At 40.9% G+C, this 21,442-nt stretch overlaps 1 protein-coding gene across 1 annotated transcript in view; it reads left to right on the top strand.

Annotated features, from left to right (window-relative positions):
- Nucleotides 1-21,442, top strand: part of Bms1 (BMS1 ribosome biogenesis factor) — a 33,712-nt gene that overhangs the window by 7,723 nt on the left and 4,547 nt on the right. Inside the window, exons 8-21 of the mRNA XM_034512038.2 lie at nucleotides 220-413; nucleotides 3,843-3,982; nucleotides 5,858-6,615; nucleotides 6,838-6,939; nucleotides 7,988-8,145; nucleotides 12,757-12,838; nucleotides 14,160-14,233; nucleotides 14,725-14,898; nucleotides 16,997-17,185; nucleotides 17,264-17,444; nucleotides 17,613-17,671; nucleotides 18,673-18,795; nucleotides 19,924-20,071; nucleotides 20,368-20,543. Coding sequence (XP_034367929.1) covers nucleotides 220-413; nucleotides 3,843-3,982; nucleotides 5,858-6,615; nucleotides 6,838-6,939; nucleotides 7,988-8,145; nucleotides 12,757-12,838; nucleotides 14,160-14,233; nucleotides 14,725-14,898; nucleotides 16,997-17,185; nucleotides 17,264-17,444; nucleotides 17,613-17,671; nucleotides 18,673-18,795; nucleotides 19,924-20,071; nucleotides 20,368-20,543 — 2,558 coding nt within the window. The remainder of the gene's footprint in view (nucleotides 1-219; nucleotides 414-3,842; nucleotides 3,983-5,857; nucleotides 6,616-6,837; nucleotides 6,940-7,987; nucleotides 8,146-12,756; nucleotides 12,839-14,159; nucleotides 14,234-14,724; nucleotides 14,899-16,996; nucleotides 17,186-17,263; nucleotides 17,445-17,612; nucleotides 17,672-18,672; nucleotides 18,796-19,923; nucleotides 20,072-20,367; nucleotides 20,544-21,442) is intronic.

Here is a 21,442-nt window from a genome sequence, read left to right as displayed (position 1 = left end):
TCTGGAATTTTTAAAAATAACCCAGCTATGCATCATTTGCCAAAAGTGTTGATTGAATGCAGTATTATCTAGCTAGCAAGGACTTCTGCTTAGTGGTGCCTTTTCTGTGTCCTGCCTCAAGCCTTCAAACGCAGGAATGTTTTTTCCAGTAGTTGACACTTACTTGTTTTTTGAATGCTTGACTTCTTAACAAGTTGCTTCCTGGGTTCTGTCTTCCAGGCGTAGGAGATTTTGTCGCCAGCGATGTCAGTTTTCTCCCAGACCCCTGTGCTCTTCCAGAGCAGCAAAAAAAGCGCTGTTTGAATGAGAAGGAAAAGCTGGTCTATGCCCCTCTCTCTGGAGTTGGGGGTGTGCTGTATGACAAAGATGCTGTCTATGTCGACCTGGGTGGCAGCCATGGCTTCCAGCCAGCGGTAAGAAGTGCTCTCTTCTGAATTATTCTCTACAAATCTTTTCTTACCAAATATTGTGTTCATATTCTCCTTATTGAAGCTTTTTTCTTTTAATCCAATTTTATGATAAAACAACTGATTATAAAGGTGTTTTCTTTCCATTGTACCAAGAGAAAATAAAAATACTATCCTTCATACTCTTCAGATTTGAAGTTCGAAGTTGTTGGCACTACTCCCAGCACGGTGCTTGTCAGTGCAGTGTTTTCTAGGTCTTCAGTGCTCCGTTAGTCAGCCTGCCTGCTCTGCTCTCTGCTCGCTGCTCACGCTCGCTCTCTCTCTCTCTCTCTCTCTCTCGCTCGCTCGCTCGCTCGCGCTCGCTCGCTTTCTTTCTTTCTTTCTTTCTTTCTTTCTTTCTTTCTTTCTTTCTTTCTTTCTTTTAACTCAGGTTCTCTATATAGCCCTGATTGGGGGTGGGGGGTGTAATTGGTGCTATTTTTATTCTTAATTTACAACTTATAAAAATCAAAATTAATTAAATCACATTCCCTCTTCTCCTTTCCTCCAACCCCTTCCATTCCCCCTTCCCTAAATATGTGGCCTCTTTTTCTTTGATTATTATTGTTGCTTATAAATATATTCTTGTGTGTAAATATACATATATAAATATAACTGAGTCCATTTGTTGATGGTTGTGTGTATTTGAGTTTAGGGCTGACCACTTTGTATGGGATAATTAATTAGGGACTCATCTCTAGGTAAGACTAACTCTTTCTCCCTCAGCAATCATTAGTTGCCTGTAGTTCTTTGTCTGTTGGTGGGATGTGAGGTTCCCCCCACCACAATAATGTGCCTGTTGGTGGTATCATTGTTCAAATCTTGATTAAGCAGCCATATTGTTGAGGTTTCAGGGCTGTAGCTTCCCTGTCATTTCTAGGAAACAAAATCTTATCTACAGAACTCCTGGTACTCAGGTTCTTAAAGATCTTTCTGCACCCTCTTCTTTGATGTTCTTTGAACCTTACGTCAGTAGTTGTAGTTTATCTATTGGGACTGGGCTCCCCACCATCTGTTGATCTGTTGAACTGGCATTGTGGGTAGTTTATAGCTTTCTATAATGGTTTCTATTTGGTATGAAGAGGTGTAATAGCTACCCTTATCTGTGGGGATAAGGATATGTTTTAGAATGCAGTCAATAACCATGCTGTTCTAGTGAAGTGGTAGTGGTTCATCCTCTAAGATCCGTGACTTATTAGCCCCTAGTTGGTTAGCTTGCCAGTACCCGGCATGGCTTCCCTCCAATTGATCAGGCCTTAAGTCCAATTAGGCAGCTGTTGGTTATTGCCCAGATATGAGTGCCAGTATTACACCTTTAGGAACATCTTGCCACATTGGTCATTGTTGTGGTTTGTTGGCATCACAGCTGGGTAGGACTATTCATTGCTTCCTTCCCTTGGCTTGCTTAGTGTTTTCTGGTGCTATGAAAGCTAGACCTCAGGAAGAAGCTTTCAGGTTGGATCCAGTTTGAATTCTCTAAATTCTGTGTCCTAAGTTTGCAGTATCTTTGGCAGTAGGGACCTTCAACCTCTGAGAAGCAACCAAGGGCAACAGCAGTGGCCTGTATTGTTTCAGGAGTCACTTGGACTCCCCTGACCAATCACTCATGTGAAAATTTCTCATCCTGGGTATTGGGGTTTTGTTAGATAGTCTGTGAGTCTTGTGAAGAACAGTGTCAGACTTCATTTAAGATCTTTAATCATGTGTTTGTCTGTGTGTGTTTAAGATATGTATACATGTACTTGTATGTGTTATGAGTAATTTTAGGTAGATATAAAATACTGACTTCTTGAGGCTTTACTAATCATCCTTTGTTATTTATTCTGCTTTTCCTGTTGAACTTCCTTAGGTTAGAGCCAGGTATGTATGTGTGTAAGAACTTTGAGGTACTCTTCTTGTTTTGAAATACTTATTTGAGCCGGGCGGTAGTGGCGCACGCCTTTAATCCCAGCACTTGGGAGGCAGAGGCAGGCGGATTTCTGAGTTCTAGGCCAGCCTCCTCTACAGAGTGAGTTCCAGGACAGCCAAGACTACTACACAGAGAAACCCTGTCTCGAAAAACCAAAAAAAGAAAAGAAAAAAAAAAAAAAGAAATACTTATTTGATATTTTTATATATGTATATGTTATATTTTGATCTGTCACCCCAATTACCTTCTCTTTCCTCACTCACCCCTAGTGGATGCCTTTTCAGTAAGTCCCCTCCTTTGTTGACGTTTTTTTACCCAGCTCTGTGACTGTTCTGGCATGTGTATGTGATGGATTTTAGCAGTTCTCACACTGTCTTCCCTCCTTCATAACCACTCTCCTTTCCTGCTGAAACTCCTCTCAGCTGGCCATTTTTATAATCGCCCACTGAGTTCATTTAGGGTTATTTGCATGCGAATAGGTTTGGAGTTATTTACTGGACTTAGACTACAGAGGTCAGAGCACTGCCTCCTCTACCAGAGGATGTGGGACTTTTGCAGCACCCACATGGTGGATCACAACTGACTGTTATTCCAATTTCCAGGGAAACTGATGCCCTCTTCTGGCTTTGCAGGCCTAAAATTATGCAAGTGGTATAGGGATGAGAATGTGCAGGCAAAACACCCTTCCTCATAAAAACCAAACCAAACAAATCAAAGATTCCCCCCTCAGCAGCCATTACCTGCCATTTGCTCCTCCAGGAGGATGGGGCCTCATGAACCCTGCCCTGTCCCTAGTGAGAATGTTGACAGGCTCCACCTTGTGCAGAAGAGCACACTGCTGTCAGTTCATGACAACAGTGGCCATACCATGTGCAGAGGAGTGTTAGACAGCATTATTCCTGTCCTCCCGCTCTTTGGTTCTTTCTACCCTGTATTCCACAGTGTTCCCTGAGTCTTGGGAGTGATAGGGACTTTAAATTTTTGTTAGTTTGTTGAAAGGTAATCTTATTGAGTTAAAATAGTTTTTGCCTACAGTGTTGAGACCTGGTGTTTTCCTAGCTAAGTGTTTAGGTTAGATTGATATACTGCATGAACTTGAGAAGCACTTAAGTTGTTGGAAATTAACTTTAGGCTTTATCTTGAGAACTTTCTTCTCTCCTTGAGATAGTGAGAAAGATTTTTAGAACTATAAGATAATTTTGTTAAATTTACTTTTTGTGTCTCTGTTTATATGTATGGATGCATGGATGTGTGTTCAGGTAGCCACAAAGGCAGAGATGTCAGATCTCTATGGTGCTGGGCTTGCTGGTGGCTGTTAACTTCTGGTGTGGGTGCTGTGCTGGAAACGGAATTCTCAGGTCTTCTGCATGAGCAGTATGCAGTTGTAACTGCTGAGCTGTCTATAGCCTGTGATGAGAAATGATGAAACCAGTGTTTCCAGAATCCTTTTGTTTTCCTCACTTGCACATTTTTCCTGGCTTTGACAGGAGGAAACAGGCCCTACACATGAACTGGTCCAGAGCCTCATCTCCACCCATTCAAGTATCGATGCTAAGATGGCTTCAAGCAGAGTGACACTTTTCTCTGATTCCAAACCTCTGGGGTCAGAAGACATAGATAATCAAGGGTAAGTCTACCAATTTACTAAGTTTTTTTACTTTTTTTTTTTTTTAACATTTATTTTGTGTGTGTGTGCATGCACACAGATTGTCGGAGTTGCCTCTCTATTTAACATGTCAGTTCCAGGAATCAAACTCAGAAAGTCAGGCTTGGCAGCAAGTGCTTTTACCCAAACACCCACACTACTGGCTCTTTTTCTAATTTTTCATTATAAAAAGTTAAAGTAAAAATTATATTACCTACCATTCTACCGTCACAGTTTTTATTTTGATGGGATTTGACTCCAAAATTTTTGGTTTACTGTGAATATGTGTTTCTTGACTTTTTTTTTTTTTTTTACTTATATCACATTACATAATATTTTTTAGTAAAAGACAAGACTTGTTTTCAACCAAAGTATTTAGAATAATGTTCAAATACTATATAAACATTTCTATTGATTGCTTTTAATTTTCTAGGAGACCACTTGGATATCTTTTAGTGACTGAAATTCTAAAGTAGTATCTAGTTTTATTCAGGTTCTGTCCAAAGGCATGTGCCTTGTCTCTGAAAGTTTCAGACATCTTTTGTTTTTGTTAGCATAGTAGGTGTCTACTAACATGGCTCACTTTCAGCCTGGATATATACTTATGTATCATCATACATACTGGGTGCTCACTGAACACTGACTTTCGTTCTCACTCAGGCCCCATAGCCAGTCTGAAAACGATAAACTGTGTACAGTAGAGTTTATTATGCATGCATTACTGCTTAGCATGGTAATATGAAAGATTAAAGAGTACATTTAATGTCACTATTCCTAGGGCTTGAGAGATAGCTCAGTGGTTAAGAGCACTTCTTATTTCTGCAGAGGACTTGGGTTCACTGCCCATCTGTTACCTCACAAATGCCTGTAACCCCAGATCCAGGAACTCGTGACACCCTCTGACCGCTTTGGCCACTTACATGCTCGTGGTATACATAAACTCAGTAAGCACACACATACATATACATAACAAATAACCTATAATTTAAATATTGTGAGCATTTTCTTTGTCTATGCATTTTTTTATATAGTCTTTGTTTTGTTATTTGTGTTTCTGACTTAGGGGCTGTTTTATGGTATACTTTAGATTTTTATAATTGGTGGTTTCACAGTTTTATATGTAAGATGACATTAGATAGCTTTGTTTTGTTTTAATTTTAACCCATAGCTTTACCATCTCATTGATTCTGTACCAATTAACGGAACCGAGGTCTTCTGTAAGATTACTGAGTGCTCTGAACTGCTGAGGCATCTCCTCAGCCCATATCATCATACTCTGCAAACTCAGCAACACCATAGAAGTTGAGTCAGCCGACCCACAGAGCACGGCTCTGGCCAGCTGCCATCCTTAGCAAAGGGCTCCCTCCCTGCTTGATTTTTGTATCCTAGCTGACTCTGGGCTTTGGTTTTATGTGTTGCCATCCCATTGTTTATTTCTATCAAGTCTCCATGTTCTCTTTATTAGTGCTTTGCAGGTATGTCATTAGGGAGCTGTGAGTTTGCTTATTAATTATTTAAGTGCTTGTCATCAATTTTCTGTGCTGTCTGTGGGACTATGGTACTGTTTTCTTTAGTAAATGTTAAGGAATGAACACAGGGCTCTGGGCAGGCCGGCCAGAATTCTACCAACAAACTCTGACTCCAATCCTTTCCAATCCGTTTTTTCTTTAAATTTATATTCAGGGACAGGGTCTCACTAAGTTACTGGGTGTCACATGAAGTCTTAGTTTATTCTGAGCCCAGGCAGAACTAGAACCTTGAACCCTCCTGTCTTAGCCTCCCTTTTCTTTGCATAGTAGATTGACATTAACTACTTACTACACAGTTTGAATTGGTTTTTATTTACTTGAAATATAGGCTGTGGATGCCGAAAGAGGAAAAGCAGGTGGATGTGGAAACAGGCCGAGTGCGTCGGAAAGCCATTTTTGGAGACACAGAAGATGAGTCTGGAGATGAAGAAAGTGAAGATGAAGAAGAAATGTCTGAAGATGACGGGATGGAACATGGCTCTAGTGATGATGAGGCAGAAGAGGAAGAGGAAGAGGGTGCTGAAAGCAGCAGCTGTAAATACATGACGGTTAGGGGACGCAAACGACCAAAGCTTGAGGAGCAGGAAGAAGACATCGAGGCAGACGTGCCAGCGTTTGCTGATAGCGACGATGATCTTGAGAGGAGCTCTGGGGAAGAGGAGGAGGCAGAGGAAGCGGATGAAAGCAGTGCTGATGGTACCTCCACAGGGGAGGGGGACACTGGGGAATCCAGCTCTGTTGGAGGAGCTAGTGGGGCAAGACCATCAGCAGCCCACCAGTGGAGGCACCATCCGGATGCACAGAAGCCTTCCCCAGTGAGAAACGCAGCCCTCACCACTTCTGATTCTGGTCACTGTACAGCCGAAGAGGCATTTCCATCTGAAGATGAGTCTGAAGAATCTGAGCTCAGTTCAGAGGAAGAAGACTCAGACAAAGAGGTTAGGGGGAAGCTTGCAAATCCTCAGCAGGACAGTGAACAGAAACTTGAGTTGGAGAACCTGGTTGATGAGACTAGCGACATTGAAAATTTACTCAAAGAGGAAGACGATCACAAGGAGGAAAATAACAGCTCTGTAGAGACATCAGGTAACTACTCTACAGAAGCGCCAGGCATCCTTAAATGGAATTAGCTCCTTGTATAAGTTTGGGACTCAAACACTTTTTAATAACAGGATGTTTACACTTTTGAGTCTGCTCTTTGGATTTGTTAACTACTGAAATATGTTATGAACATGTTTTAGAATTAGTGAACTTTGGAGTTTGAGGCAGGGGCCAGTGAGCATATGTAATCGGGTGTTGGTTTTTCAGGTGCCCTCAAGTGGAAGGAAGACCTTTCCAGAAAAGCAGCAGAGGCTTTTCTGAGGCAGCAACAAGCAGCTCCGAATCTTCGAAAGCTGATTTATGGGACAGGTAAAGAACTCTGGCTTAGAGCTCAGAATGGTTTAGGTTCTTAGAGTATTTTCTGAAAAGGAAAAGAGGCCATTGACATGAAAATTGGGAGTAGACTTTGACCTGTGTTGTTTTTGGCTCTCAGCTTTTATGTATTTACCAGACATTTTTACAACATATTTTAAACTTTTTATTTACTTGCAGTGTGTATGTATTTTATGTGTATGTGTACATTTATGACGTGGGAGAGCATTGGTGCCAAGTGTATTCGTGGAGGCTAGAGAGGGCCAATGTGTGGAGCTGGTTCTCTGTCCACCTTTGTGGGTGTTCAGAATCCAGCTCAGATCCCAGACTTATGTGATCAGCCCTTACCTACTGAGCCTTGGTTGGCCTTGGCAAGTGTTTATAATCATGTCACAAGGACTGTAAATTGGTCTTATGACATATATTGCTCAGATGCTTTTGCAGTTTTAATGAGGCTATCATTCATTATGTCATTTTATAAAGTCCTTCATGAGATTTGTCTGTTAAATTTAGTGTGAGAACTATGATAGCTTCCTCCCTCCCCGCCTTGTGAGAACAAGAGCCCTGTGTTTTCTTTGCCTATGTTCACTTATTTTTATAATTTATTAAACTTGATTATAAGTTCTTTTTGAAAAAAATGCAGAAATAACTTGCCCTTTGATAAGAAAATGGCAAGTGATCTGTATTGATTTCATTTAGATTTTGCTTGTAGACATTTAGGGATGGGAAGTTCTAAGGGGCTGTGCTAGAATAACTTCTGTAAGAGCTTTTCCTTTACATAGCTTCCCCTCCCCAGCTCCAATATTTTCACTCCTCCGTGGTCTCTGCTGCTGTTTTGCAAGAGGATAAGTCTTCCAGACACTTTAGGTGGTAGACTTTTAGCTTTTTGGCCTTTTGGCTCTTAGTGGGTGAGTAGCCCAGGGGCACTACATGTCTATAATGAACAGGGACACATAGTCCCTTGAATTCTAAGAAGCATGGTTTAACTAGTTCAGGGTAGTGAATCTTCTAGGACTGAGGTTTTTATTCTCATCTTTCTCTTTAGTGACAGAGGATAATGAAGGTGAAGATGGAGACACCTCAGAAGAGCTTGGAGGGCTGTTCCGTGTCAGCCAACCAGACAGAGGGTGTAAGCACAAGGCTGACTCTCTGGACTGCTCCAGATTCCTTGTGGAGGCGCCTCATGATTGGGATTTAGAGGAGGTAATGCTGAATGGTCTGTTGACTTTGGAAAGAATTGCCTGGAAGTGTATCAGTGGCAGAGTGCTTACCTAGCATCTGGATGCCTTAGACTCACTGTCCCTAGCATCCCCTTACCTCCCACACATACACATTCAAATGTAATGAAATAAATCAAGAATTATTTTAGAAGAACATTTCCGACTTCAGTATTGCATATTCGTACTGGCTTCTTGTTCCGTAGAAGATAATTTCCCTGTATCAGAGTGCTTTTTGAACACAAGCAGTAACTGCTTCTGAATTTAATTGGACTCTGAACTTGTGTTGTAGTGGAAAGGAATGGGTGTGAGAGCACTGCTGCCTTTTGTTTTTTAGCTCAGGGTTACTTTGACTCTCTGGGATCTTTTTTGGTTCTATAAGAATCTTAAGATTTTCTGTTTCTGTGAAGAGTGTAGTGGTTATTTTCATTGGGATTGCATTGAATTTGTAAATAACTTTTGGTCAGATGGTCATTTTCATAGTATTAACTCTACCAATTAATGAACACCTGATGTCTTTTCACTTTCTAGTCTGTTTCTTCAAAGATTTGAAGTTTTCATTAGAGAGGTCTTTTGCCTCCTTGGTTAGATTTATTCAAGATTTATTATTGTTAGATTTATTGATTCTGATGCTGTGGTTAAAGGAATGTAACCATATCTTTGTCAGTGGGTGTGTTTTTGGTGTATAGGAAGACTACTGATTTTTTTTTTGTTCAGTTGATTTTTACTCTGCTATTTTGCTGAAATAGGTGATTTAGAAGTTTTCTGGTGGATGTCTTGGGTTCTCATATATCATTTGCAAATAAGAATTGTTTCACTTCCTTTTCTATTTGTATCCCTTTAATTTCTAGCTTTCCCTTCTCTGCCTAGTCCTTCAGGTGCCATATTGAAAAAGAATAGAGATAGTGGGTAGCTCTGTCTCATTTCTGACTTTTAATGGAATTGCTTCCATTTTTCTCTGTTTAGGATGGTGTTGGCTGTGGGTTTGTCTCATACAGCAGAGTTTGCTGTATGTTATCTTTTCCTGATATTGATCCCTTGGTTAGAATGAAATGCCCTTCTTTGTCTCCTCTGCTTAGTTTTAGTTTGAAGTCTGTTTCCTCAGATAATATGATGTCAGTGTCTAATTGCTTCTTGATTCCGTTTTCTTGGGATACTTCTTTCTGTCCTTTCACTTCAAGGTGGTAACTATCCTTAAAGCTAAGATGAGTTTCTTATAGATAACAGATGAATGGATTTTGTTTCTTAATCCAGTCAGCTAGCCTGCATCTTTTGGTTGGAGGGTTCAGGCTGTGAGTAGCACTATTATTTAAAAGGTGTAAGTAGCTTGTGTCAATTTGTTGCTTTTTTCTGATACTCTGTGTTCTTAGTCCAAGGTTGTATTTCATTAAATTTTAGCTTTGTTTTCTTCCTAGAGTCTCTTGACTATGTCCTTCTTCAGTTTAAAGTATTGCTTCTAGTATTCTGTTTTGCTTTTTTTTTTTTTCTTCCTGTTTTTGGAAATGAATTTTTTTAGGCTGTTTATGTCATGGGAAATTTTTTCTTCTCAGCTATGGCAGACAGCTGAGTACAGTAGTCTTGGTTGGTAGTTGTGGTCTTTAGAGGTGCATTGCTCCAGAATCAGAGCATCTTTTGAGAAATCAGGTATTACTCTGATGGGTTTTCCTTTATAGGAGACTTGTATTTTTCTCTCTTGCAGCTTCCAATGTTTTTCGTTTGTTCTATAGCTTTAGTATTTTGACTATGACATGCTATGGGGTGTTTCTTTTCTGCCCTTGTTTGGTGTTCTGTGTGCTTTCTGTATCTGCTTGGGTGTGTCTTTCCTTAATTTGTGGGAAGTTTCCTTCTGTAATCTTTTGGGAGATCTGGTCTCTGTCATTGATATGGGATTCTGTCCCCTCATTTATGCCTGTAATTAGAAGATGTGGTCTTTTGACAGTGTCCCACATTTCCTGAATGTTCCTTTCCTGTGCTTTAGTAATATTTCATATCCTTGGCTTCTTTCCTCCAGCTCTTGTGCTTTATCTTTGAGTCCTGGTGTTCCGTCTTCTGATTCATTTGACCTGCCAGCCTTTCCCTCAGCTTTCTAATCAGGATATTGAGGTTTTTTTTTTTTTTTTTTTTTTAATTCCATCTTCAATTCAGCTTGTGTTCACCTCAGTGTTTCTCTTTATTGAATTCTGCTTTCAAATGTGATTTATCTTTATCATTGTACCCATGTCTTTCTATTCTCTTGGACATCACTCAGGTGTTTATTGTTATCCTTATAGAGTTTAATGAAGTTTTTGTTCATATCTTCTTTAAATTTTTTGATAAAGTTTGTGATTGTGCTTTAAATGCTGTGTCCTGGCATCCATCTAAGAGGTTCTCATTAGAGAAGACTTCTGTAGGACGGCTGGTTAGATGAGAGAGTGCTGCCATGGCCATTCATGTTATTTTTTTGTTTGGGTGATTTTGCCTGGGCATGTGGACTTATCTCCTTGGTTATATGTCTGAAAGTGATAATCTGATCTTCCTTTGATTGGGCCAGTGCAGATGTATGACGGGAGTTAGGTCAGATAGAATTAATGGATGACTTGTATAATTGGACCAGGGAAAAATGGCTTCCAACCCATGGTCTAGAGCTAGGCCTGTGGGTGCAGAGATAGCAACGGGCAGTTGGAAATATCAAAGAGACAAGTGTCTCATCAGTCAGAGACAACTCTTGAAGAAAGCAGGTTCCAAGGCCATGGACTGGAGCTAGGCTTGTGGGTGTGGAGACAGTAAAGTTTGGGGAGGAAATTGGGGGGAATGGTAAAGGGAGGAAACCACTTACCCAGCAGTGGTGTCTCAAGAGCGAAGAGGGTTTGTGGGCCTTGGTCTAGAGCTAGCCTTCCTGTTTGCAGATGGTGACTGGAGGGGAGCAAGGGTAGTGGTGTCTTAGTTAGGGTTTCTATTGCAGGAATAAAACACCATGATCAAAAGCAACTGGGACTTTAAAGGAGAGTAAGAAACCTCCTATAGATTTTATTATAAATATAAACTGCGTGTGCACGAACTGTCCTCAACATCTTTGCTTTAGTAAAAAATAATAGTCATGGAAGATTTAAAGTAAAAGGTATATATCAAAAGCAGAAAAGTTTAAAAAGTACATATGTCATTAAAATTACTACATATGTTAACATTTTGAAATCTTTTCTCCTAATCATTTAAAACTGTGTGTGTATACGTTTACTTGTTGTCTTGGGGTTTCTCCTGCTGTGGTAAAACAACTTATAGTTCACAGTCTATCAACCAGAGAGGGCAGGGCAGGAGCTGATACAGAGGCTGTGGAGGAATGCTGCCCGGTGGCCTGTTCCTCGTGGCTTGCTCACCCTTTTTTCTTGTAGTACCCAGACTACCAGCCCAGGGGTGGCACTGCCACAGCAAGTTGGGCCCTCTCATATCAATCCAGAAAATGCACCACTGGCTTGCCTGTAGGCTAAATCAGTAGTGGCATTCTCTCAATTGAGGCTCCCCCTTACCTGATTCCTGTGTCAAGTTGACATAGAACTGGCTTGCATAGATGGCAAAGAGAAGAGTAGACTTAGCAGGCAGGGATGGTTCCCAAATGAAGACGGTTCACGGTGGGGAAAGGGGAAGAAGTGATTTTTTTTCCAGGAAAGGTGGCTAGGAACCTAATGCTTATTCTTTGATAATTTCCTATATGTATATCATGGGTTTTGATCATATCCACCCTGTGCTGCCTCTCATGTTCTGTACTTATGTCTCTATAAAGACATTCCTCTTAGAGAATTAGCCCCTGGTTGAAGGAATAAAATTAGGACAATTGTGTAATTGCCTATCCTATTTATCTCAGTGTCGTGAACAAAACTGTATCAAAATAGTGTGTTAGTGACTGTTGATAAGATTAGAGAGAACAAGTTTTCCCCTCACGTTCTCCATTCTTTAGAAAAAGACGTGCAAACAGCTGTGCAGTGTCTCATTCCCACCAGCAGTATCCGTGAGGTTTAGTTTATTTATGTTTTCACCAAGAATTATTTTTCTATCTTTTTTATTTTTAACCATACTAGAAGGAGTGAAATGTGTTGTATCATGTTATTGTTTGCATTTCCCAAATAGCTAATGAGCCAAGCATCATTTCTGGTGATGGCTGCTGTCTTTTTGTCTATATCCCTATTCACACTGTTTGTCTATTTTAAACATTTGGACGTTTAGTTGTAAGAGTTGTTTACATATTCTGAGAACATGTCCCTTACCAGTTTACATATTCTTGGTACATGGCCTTTCTATACATGATTTGAAGTTACATCTCTTCTATTTTCTAGAAATTATCTCACACACTCATATGGAATGAATATATCCGCAAAAATGTACCTTTACTGACTTATTAATTTTTTGAGGCAGTCTCTGTGTAGCATGAATTGGCCTAGAGCTCACTGTGTAGTCGAGGCTGAGCTTGAGTGTTCTGCTCCAACAGCCCAGATGTGCGGTTATAGGTATGTGCCACCAGGGCCAGCTAGAAATGGCCTGAGGAATAGTTAGAGACAAATTGTTGTCTGCTATCATTTCTCAAAAATAGTTGTTTAGTGTAAATATTCTGATTTTTCTGTGTCAGGTTATGAACAGTATCAGAGATTGCTTTGTCACTGGGAAATGGGAAGATGATAAAGATGCAGCCAAGATCCTAGCAGAAGAAGGTAAGTAAGGGATGCACATTTCTTTGTATGTTTGAGTGTGCACACGCTTCTGGAGGCAGGGGACAGATAGAGTTAGTTGTCATTTTTCAGGTGGTGTTCCTCAGACACTGCCTTCCCTTTTTTTTTTTTTTTATGTATCTTTAGACCTGATCCCTGTATTTTCCTGAATTTACTGAGTATTGTAGGCTGGCTGCCCAGTGATACCCAGGGATCTGCCTCCCTCACTGGGATTGTGACCACCAGGCTTTTGCTTACATGGATTCTTGTGGTTCACAGTAAAGTTTGTACACAGCTAGCATGTGCATGGAGGACAGAGACAGCCTCTAGGAGTTGGCTGGTCCTCAGGCATGGCAGTAGGCACCTCTGCTCTGTGAGCTGTGCCAGCAGCCCTGTTTTAGTTTTTTTTAGTGTGTAAATTTCCAACATGGTTCTGGTTTTATGCTTATATTTTAGAGTTTTTATTACAAATAAGAGCTTCCTGTTTGTTATGTGAATATCTTAATAACAGTAAATGTTGCTCTCCCAAAAGTATTTTTAACTTGTCTGTTTTAAAGAGGACAGCTTGAAGCTGGGCGGTGGTGGCACACACCTTTAATCCCAGCACTTGGGGGGCAGAGGCAGGTGGATTTCTAAGTTTGAGGCCAGCCTGGTCTACAGAATGAGTTCCGGGACAGCCAGAGCTATACAGAAAAATCCTGTCTCGGGGGGAGGGGGGGAGGGAGGGGACAGCTTGTAAGTAAACACAGAATTCTAAAAATGGGGGGAGTGGGGGAGGGAGGGGACAGCTTGTAACTAAACACAGAATTCTAAAAATAAACAAATAAATAGATGAATTAATGAACCCTTGCTATGAGTTCAGCATTGTTTTGAGCCCTAAATTTTGTTCCAGGTTCTATACTTACATAGTCTTAGCTCTCCACAAGGCGTAGTACACGCTGTGTGGTGTTGGCTTTTCTCACTCTTCACATGGGCTGTGTCTTTTCACTTATTCTTTGAAATGGTGGTTTGGAGTTGTACCTTCAAGGCTGCACTTGTTTTTCACACAGTGTTTATTACTTAGACTTGAAAGCTAAGTAAGCTAAGTGATAGCCCTTAGCTAAGTGAGGTTTCCAGTCTTGGAGGGATCCATTTACTTTTCCTAAGGAAATAATGAAATACTTTTTTTTTTTTTTTTTTTTAAAGCAATGTAAGTTTCAGAGACTTGGCGTGTATGGGGATGGGAACGGCAGAGATGAAGTTTGAGTGCAGAGCACAGAGTCAGTCAGGCCAGGGCTGGCCAGTGCTAGTGTCACAGAACAGACTTTTAAATGCTCTTTTTCAGAGGAGCTCTATGGTGACTTTGAAGACCTAGAAACGGGGGACGTGCACAAGGGAAAACCGGGCCTGGATACTCAGGTATGGCTGTGATATAGCCTGTGCTAGCTTGGTTCGGTCAGTATGTACTGAAGAGATCTGCTTTGGGAAATGGAGGTCCTGACTAGCCTGTCAGATGGAAAGATACCTTCCTAAAGCATGGCAACAGATGAGTGGATCATTTGTGCAGCCTGTGGTTACCCACTGTCCCTTCATGCTGCAGTCATTTACAAGTTCATGCTTTCTATTTGTGCTCCTTTTATCATCATCCAGTTATGACATTTGAAAGCATTATTAAAAAATTCCTTATTCTTCCTGACAGTACTTTGAACAGTGTCTCGGAGCATCTAGCTGGAAGACACTTGCTATCTTACACATGACAGCAGTGCTGTCGGCTGTCTCCTGGAGCAGCCCCAAGTCTGTGATGATCATAACAGAGAATCTTGTAGCTCAAACGTTGTTTACAAATCTGCTTTGTTTATCTAAAGAGAGGTCGTCATAAGTTTCCCGGTGCTTGTGTCTGGAAATTCTAGAGTGAAGACATAGAAGAAGTGAAGGAAGAAGCTGACCCAAGTGAGGAGGAAAGTGCTAAGACAAAGCATTTGAATAAGAAGAGGAAGCTGAAGGAGCTGTTTGATGCAGAGTATGATGAAGGAGAAAGCACGTACTTTGATGATCTTAAGGGTGAAATGCATAGACAAGCGCAGGTAAGCAAGCAGAACTGCCTACCTGCCAAGGCAGCCCCACTGCTCACCTCCTCCCTGTGTGCCTTTGAGTGCCCAGGTTGACATGATGCGATGGGATTCTTCAGAACTTAGCTGCTGCTTCTGTCTCAGCAGAAAGAGTCAGCAGTACTTTTGTCCCAAGCACCGCCTGCTCAGGAAGCAGTGGGGACTGAGACGTGGTCTCTCCTTCTGAGGAGCTCAGGCACTTGAGACAAGCTAGAAAGACGGAGAGGTTAGGGGATGTTGGAAGGGTTCTTACTGTACTAGAATCATCTTGTAGTGAGAATCAAGAAACACCACAGCTGATAAAATGAAACTGCCCACAAAGACAATCCCTCAAGAATGTCAAAACCTCCAACTGTGTTTATTTCAGGCCACGTGTTTGTGGCTTTGAGCTTAAATGTGTTAGCACTCCTCTCCGAACTCATTTCTAAATCTAAATTATACATTACATAAGAGCCATTTTAAAATTGCGCTTACAAAGGAAAAATGTGTTTGTGTGTGTGCACCTGGATGAGTGCATCTGTGTACACAGCTGAAAGAGAACATGTGTCACACACACTCTATCATCTCTGCCATAGTCCTTTGAGATAGTCTTTTCCTGAACCCTTTTGAACTCTGCTGGTATCCCCCAAGCCCCAGCAATCCTCCCGTGTCACCCTTCCAGAGCTGGGTTGTAGGCATGCATGGCTATGCTGACTTTTTATGTGTGCTCTGGGCTCCAGAGTAAGGCCCTCCTCGTGCCTGCACAACAAGCACTCCCTGAGCCATCTCCCAAGCCACAGAAGAAGGTGGTTCAAGATGAGTAAGTGAGCCAGCCCGTGTATATTTTCACTTAAATAAACTTCAAGTTTTAAGCTTGATCCTTTGAAAAGAAATGTAACTTACAAAGTTACAGAGAGTTATCTGCCATTATAAAGACAGCTAAATATGACTTACTTTCAAGACATCCACACCCCTAGCTTGTGACTGTAGACTGTCCATCTCTTAATCTAAATAACTAATAAACTCAGTGACTTAACCTCTTTCTGATTGCTTTGAAGTTCTTTTCTGTGGCCTAGTTAAGGATCTGGCTTACCTAAGTGGAAGGCCTTTCAAAGGCCTTTCAGAGGTGCTGGACCACATCTCTTGCGCTGACACATTGATCTGAGACAGGACAAGTATAGGTTCAGATTCTGATCACTTCTTACTGCCTTCAGTGAGTAGCTGATTGGTAACCTGTGTGGTTTATGTGCACAAAGTTCTTTCCAGGAGTTTTTGACAGATCTTGGTTGGTATTCAGAAGAGTAGTGCATGTGAAGTCAGATGCAGATTGGAGAGGGATGCGTGCAGAAGGAAGGTAGTGGGGTACTCTTTCTTGCCCAAGGCTGCTTGAGGTAGTGAGTTCACCCAGAAGCAGATACAAAGCTGTACCCAGGCTTCATGGAGAGTGAGTTGCACTTTGTTGGTGGAAGCACTGAGAATTCCTTTAAACTTGAAGATGCAGTTGGCAGGCTTTGCTCAGTCTAGAGTTTCATCTTGTCAGAGAAGTGTCTCCTCTGCTGGCTTAGCATGAGATTGGAAGGATAGAGATTCGAGTGGCTCTAGTGTGAAGTATCTCCGGAGTAGTCATAAATCAGGGGTTATTACTCTCTATTGACTTCTGACAGGAGTGACTAAAAAAAAAAAAAAAATCAGATAATCTTTGTAGCCTGTATTTTAAGCCGTTTACAGTTTAAAATCTTGTGGACCATTATATAGAACTTTGTGCTTTCCTCTGCATTCTATGGGGCCTATGGAAGGTTTTGGGCAGAAGGAGACAGACAGATGTACAACAGCCAGGAGAGTTAGGGGATTGCTCAAGGCACCGTTTGCTGAGCGGCATTCAGGGGTCTCCTTGGAGTTAGTGGCTGTGACTTGAAGCCACAGAAAATAGTTGGTACATGTCTTAAAGCATAGAAGCAAAGTGGATATAACAATTACAACAAAACCTAAAGTGTTGTGTCCATGGTTTCTTTGTATTTAAAGTTAATGTTGATTAAGAATACTGGTGGTGTGGGTTTATGGTGCTTCTGGTTTTGTCTCCTTGTCTCATTTGTAGCTTAACCAGGCTGAATTTGAAGATCAAGAAGATGAAACCAGAGTTCAGTATGAGGGATTTCGACCTGGAATGTATGTCCGAATTGAGATTGAAAACATTCCCTGTGAATTTGTGCAGAACTTTGACCCACACTACCCAATCATTCTGGGTGGTTTGGGCAATAGTGAGGGCACTGTGGGATATGTGCAGGTAGGTGCCCTTTGCTGCAAGCTTGGAGACGGGTCAGATGGAGGTACACTTTGTTTTACTGAATGTTTATACTTCCAGATGCGCCTCAAGAAACATCGTTGGTATAAGAAAATCCTCAAGTCTCGAGACCCAATTATTTTTTCTGTAGGATGGAGGAGGTTTCAGACCATTCCACTGTATTATATTGAAGACCACAATGGAAGACAAAGGCTTCTGAAATATACCCCACAGCACATGCATTGTGGAGCAACTTTTTGGGGTAAAATAATTATAATAATTATAAGAACAGTTTATGCTATTCAGGCTATACCTATAGTTTTGGTTTTTTTCCTGTCTTGAAACCCAACTTAAAAGATTTGTTTCTTTGAGAAAAAGGGTTGGAGTAAAATATGTGGTTTACAATTTTTTCTTCTCTGTTTTCTTTAAGGTCCTATCACCCCACAAGGAACTGGATTTTTGGCGATACAGTCTGTCAGTGGTGTAATGGTAAATATCAGAGATGGATTCTTTATCAATTATACAGATGAACTAGAGAATAGAGACTATATTCATGAAGCTAAGTTGAAAGCCAGCTATTTTTAATATGTAATACTTAGTAAGCTTCTCCTTGCTTTGTATCTTCTTGAATCCTTCACCCACTCATCTGCCTGCCCTTCCCCAACCCCTTTCTTTTTTTCTTTCTTTCTCTTTCTGACAAGGTCTTGATATGTAGCCCAGGCTGGCTGAGACTTACAATCTTCCTGCCTCAACCATCTGAATATTAGCATTCCTGGTGTGCATTGCCCTCCTGGCTTTCCTAAGTAGAGTATAGGAGTCAGGAGAGAGGTAGGATTGTATGGCACTCATGGCATTGTATATTTTTGTGCCTTGTTTGGACTTAATTGAAAAATATTTAAGCAGTGTTCACTGGATACTCAGTATTATATTACATTTGCGGATCCCTCATAACCCTATAGATATGATGCTGCCCCTTAGTAGCCCCGTATGGACAAAGTATCTTCAGAGTTGTCTTTGCCTGAGCAGAACAGGCTTCATTTATTGTCAGTCCCTAACCTATGGGAAAAAAGAGTGCTAAACAGACAATCTACCTGGAGGTCCAAAATCTCATTTTTAAATGTTGCACCTGAATTTGCCTTTTCCTTTGGTTCTGAATTGATGCTGTTCTGAAACTGTTACCATGAAATCAGTCTTGGGAGAAAGTTCAAGTTAGCAGCATACTTAAAATCCTGGTTCACAGCCAGGGTGGTGGAGACAGGGAGACGAGAGTTCTAGGACCTCCTCTGCCACATATGGTGGTGAGCCCAGGCTATTAAATCCTTTCTCAAGCAAACAAAAGTACTAGTAAGTACCTAGTAAGAAAATAAATGAAATTCTGTCTTTTATAGCTAACTGTAATAAAAGGATTTTAGGTATTATTATAACTTCACATAGAATTGTAATTTTCCTTCTTTTGCTAGTCATATTTTTCAATTTTGTGTTCCTTATAGCCTGAGTTTCGGATTGCTGCCACTGGAGTTGTCCTTGACCTGGATAAATCCATAAAAATTGTGAAGAAATTAAAGCTAACTGGTTTTCCTTTTAAAATATTCAAGAATACTTCATTTATTAAGGTCTGTCTATCCATATATTCATGTTATAAATGTATATATTGTTAAAGAGTAGAAGACCCTTTACCTGAAATGTTTGCAGCTAGCAGTACTTCCAGTGTGGATCTTCTTTTTGGGTTTTGAAATTCTTTTGTTTGTAATGGGCTAGCTTCAGGATAGAGACTAAAGTCTAATTACAAATTCATCTGTGTGGCAATTGCATACTGTCCACAGGCATGAGGGTCCTGTTAGACTGGATTCCAATTATGCCTTTGTTTGGACTACGAATCATCAAATGGAACGGTTAGGTAGCAGATTTTCCTGTACTGTCATAGTATAGATTTAAAGTTTTTAGAAGAGTATTTGGAATCTTGACATTTGATATTTTTGTTTTCTTTAAATGATTTGTCCTGTACTTAAAGGCAGAGAGTCTTAGTAACTGCCAACACAGACTCAGCCACTAGGTTTTCTTATTACTTCAAAGCTGTGTTAGTAAGGACAAAAATCCTAAATTTGTCTAAATGTTCAGTAGAAAGTAGACGAAACAGTTTGCAGCAAACAGCAAGATTTCAGTAGGCTTCACACTCAACTTCACAGTCTTTAGAGAGGATAGTTTGAAAGCTTATTTCAGGAAGAAGTCTCCATTAAGATAGAAATGGCTCAGTGATAGAGTGCTTGTCTATGGAGGGGAGGTACTCAGTGATAGAGTGCTTGTCTATGGAGGGGAGGTACTCAGTGATAGAGTGCTTGTCTATGGAGGGGAGGTACTCAGTGATAGAGTGCTTGTCTATGGAGGGTAGGTACTTAGTGATAGAGTGCTTGTCTATGGAGGGGAAGTACTCAGTGATAGAGTGCTTGTCTATGGAGGGGAGGTACTTAGTGATAGCGTACCTGTAAAGCCGAGTTTGGTTCTCAGCTCTGCACAAAAGAAGATACCAGGATTGTCCAGGCCAGTTCACTCCTGTAAATTCCTCTTTGCTCTTGTAATGAGCTACCAGCTATGAGCGTGCTGATGAGCTCACAGGAAGGTTCTGAATGGTAGTAGAGTTGAACAGTATTTTTTGATGTAATTTTCACTGTTGGTTTTGTTTTTTTAAAGCAGAGCTGTAAGTGATAATGCATGTATGAGTGTTTTTATTTTGTTGCCTGTAGGGAATGTTTAATTCTGCATTGGAAGTAGCCAAATTTGAAGGTGCTGTCATTCGAACTGTCAGTGGAATAAGGGGACAGATCAAGAAAGCACTCCGGGCTCCAGAAGGAGCCTTCCGAGCTACCTTTGAGGACAAGTTGCTAATGAGTGGTAAGGATTCTTTGTTGTGTGTTCAGGACACTGCGTTTTCATTCATGATTGAGTCTAGCTGCTGCTGAGTAGAGTGGTTTTCATATTCAGAAGGCCACGCAGCTCCAGCTCTGTCCAGTTAGATTGTCCTGTACTTAGCTGGCTCATACTCAGATCTCTGATATTTAATCGTAGTCAACATCACAGTTTAACTGTTAGGTTTTGATACTGTTTAACCAGGCAGAGGTGTTGGTGATTTGGGATGTGCACATGTGTGTATTGCTTGAGGTACAAACCTTGTGAAACTTTCCTTCTAGATATTGTTTTCATGCGAACTTGGTACCCTGTCTCCATCCCGGCCTTCTATAATCCAGTAACATCTTTGCTGAAACCAGTGGGCGAGAAAGATACCTGGTCAGGAATGCGGACAACACATCAACTGAGACTTGCCCATGGAATCAAATTAAAGCCAAATAAGGATTCGTTGTATAAGGTAAAGGTCATGTGTGTCTGTGTTTCTAGACAGCATCATACAGGTGCTTTACTTGTGATGGTTTTAGTTCTTTACAGTGTTAGAGATTGAACCCTGTGCTTTGCAAAGGTTAAGCAAGTGCTCTACTCTGAACCAGCCCACCATGGGGGAATGACTCATTTTTATGACTTGAGTTTTCAAGTATAAAGTCTAGTGCTAAATTAAGTTTGAAAATTGTATATTTATTTGCTGTTTGAGAGAAGGAACATAGAAAAACAGTGGTGGTGGTTTTTTCAGAATTAGAAATGAAATTAGAACCTGTTATGTTTGAGGATTATTGATGCCATTGGGCGATACATGCGGTGTGTGCATACGGTGAGTGAAGCCGGTGAACATTTCTGCCATTTCACCCCTCACGTTCAATAATCTACAAAAATCCTAACCACAAAAGATTGATGCACACTATGGTTTTTGTCTCTTCTCTGGGTGATGCCACACTCAGCCTACATTTCTGCGCTCCGTGTCCTTTGACCTCCATTGCCCTGTTCCCCATTCCCCACTTTGTGTCCTTTGCAGAAGTGCTTGCTCAGGGCTTTGCCCATTGTCCTGACAGGCTGTTTTGGGCTTCACAAGTTGATACAGTGTTGTCAGGTTGAACTGGTTCCCTGTCCCAGTTACTTGTTTTTTGTGTGATTTACTTGAGAGTTCTTTTTAAATTTTGGTCACTAACCCCTTTTACAGGTAGGCAGCTCACAAATATTTTTTCCTATTTAATGCTTGCCTTTGCCTTTTGCTGATTGTTTGGTTTGTAGTACAGAAGCTTTTTACTTTAATTTCTCTTAGGGTTTTTGGTTTTTTGGTGTAATATCCAAAAAAAATCTAGGTACTTTTCTCCTGGAAAACATTTAGTGTTTGGGTCT

The sequence above is a fragment of the Arvicanthis niloticus genome, chromosome 9, assembly GCF_011762505.2.
Source record: "Arvicanthis niloticus isolate mArvNil1 chromosome 9, mArvNil1.pat.X, whole genome shotgun sequence".
NCBI classification, from domain to species: Eukaryota; Metazoa; Chordata; class Mammalia; order Rodentia; family Muridae; genus Arvicanthis; species Arvicanthis niloticus.
Note: the sequence above shows the minus strand (reverse complement) of the source record. Positions and strands in the feature narration are given on the sequence as shown.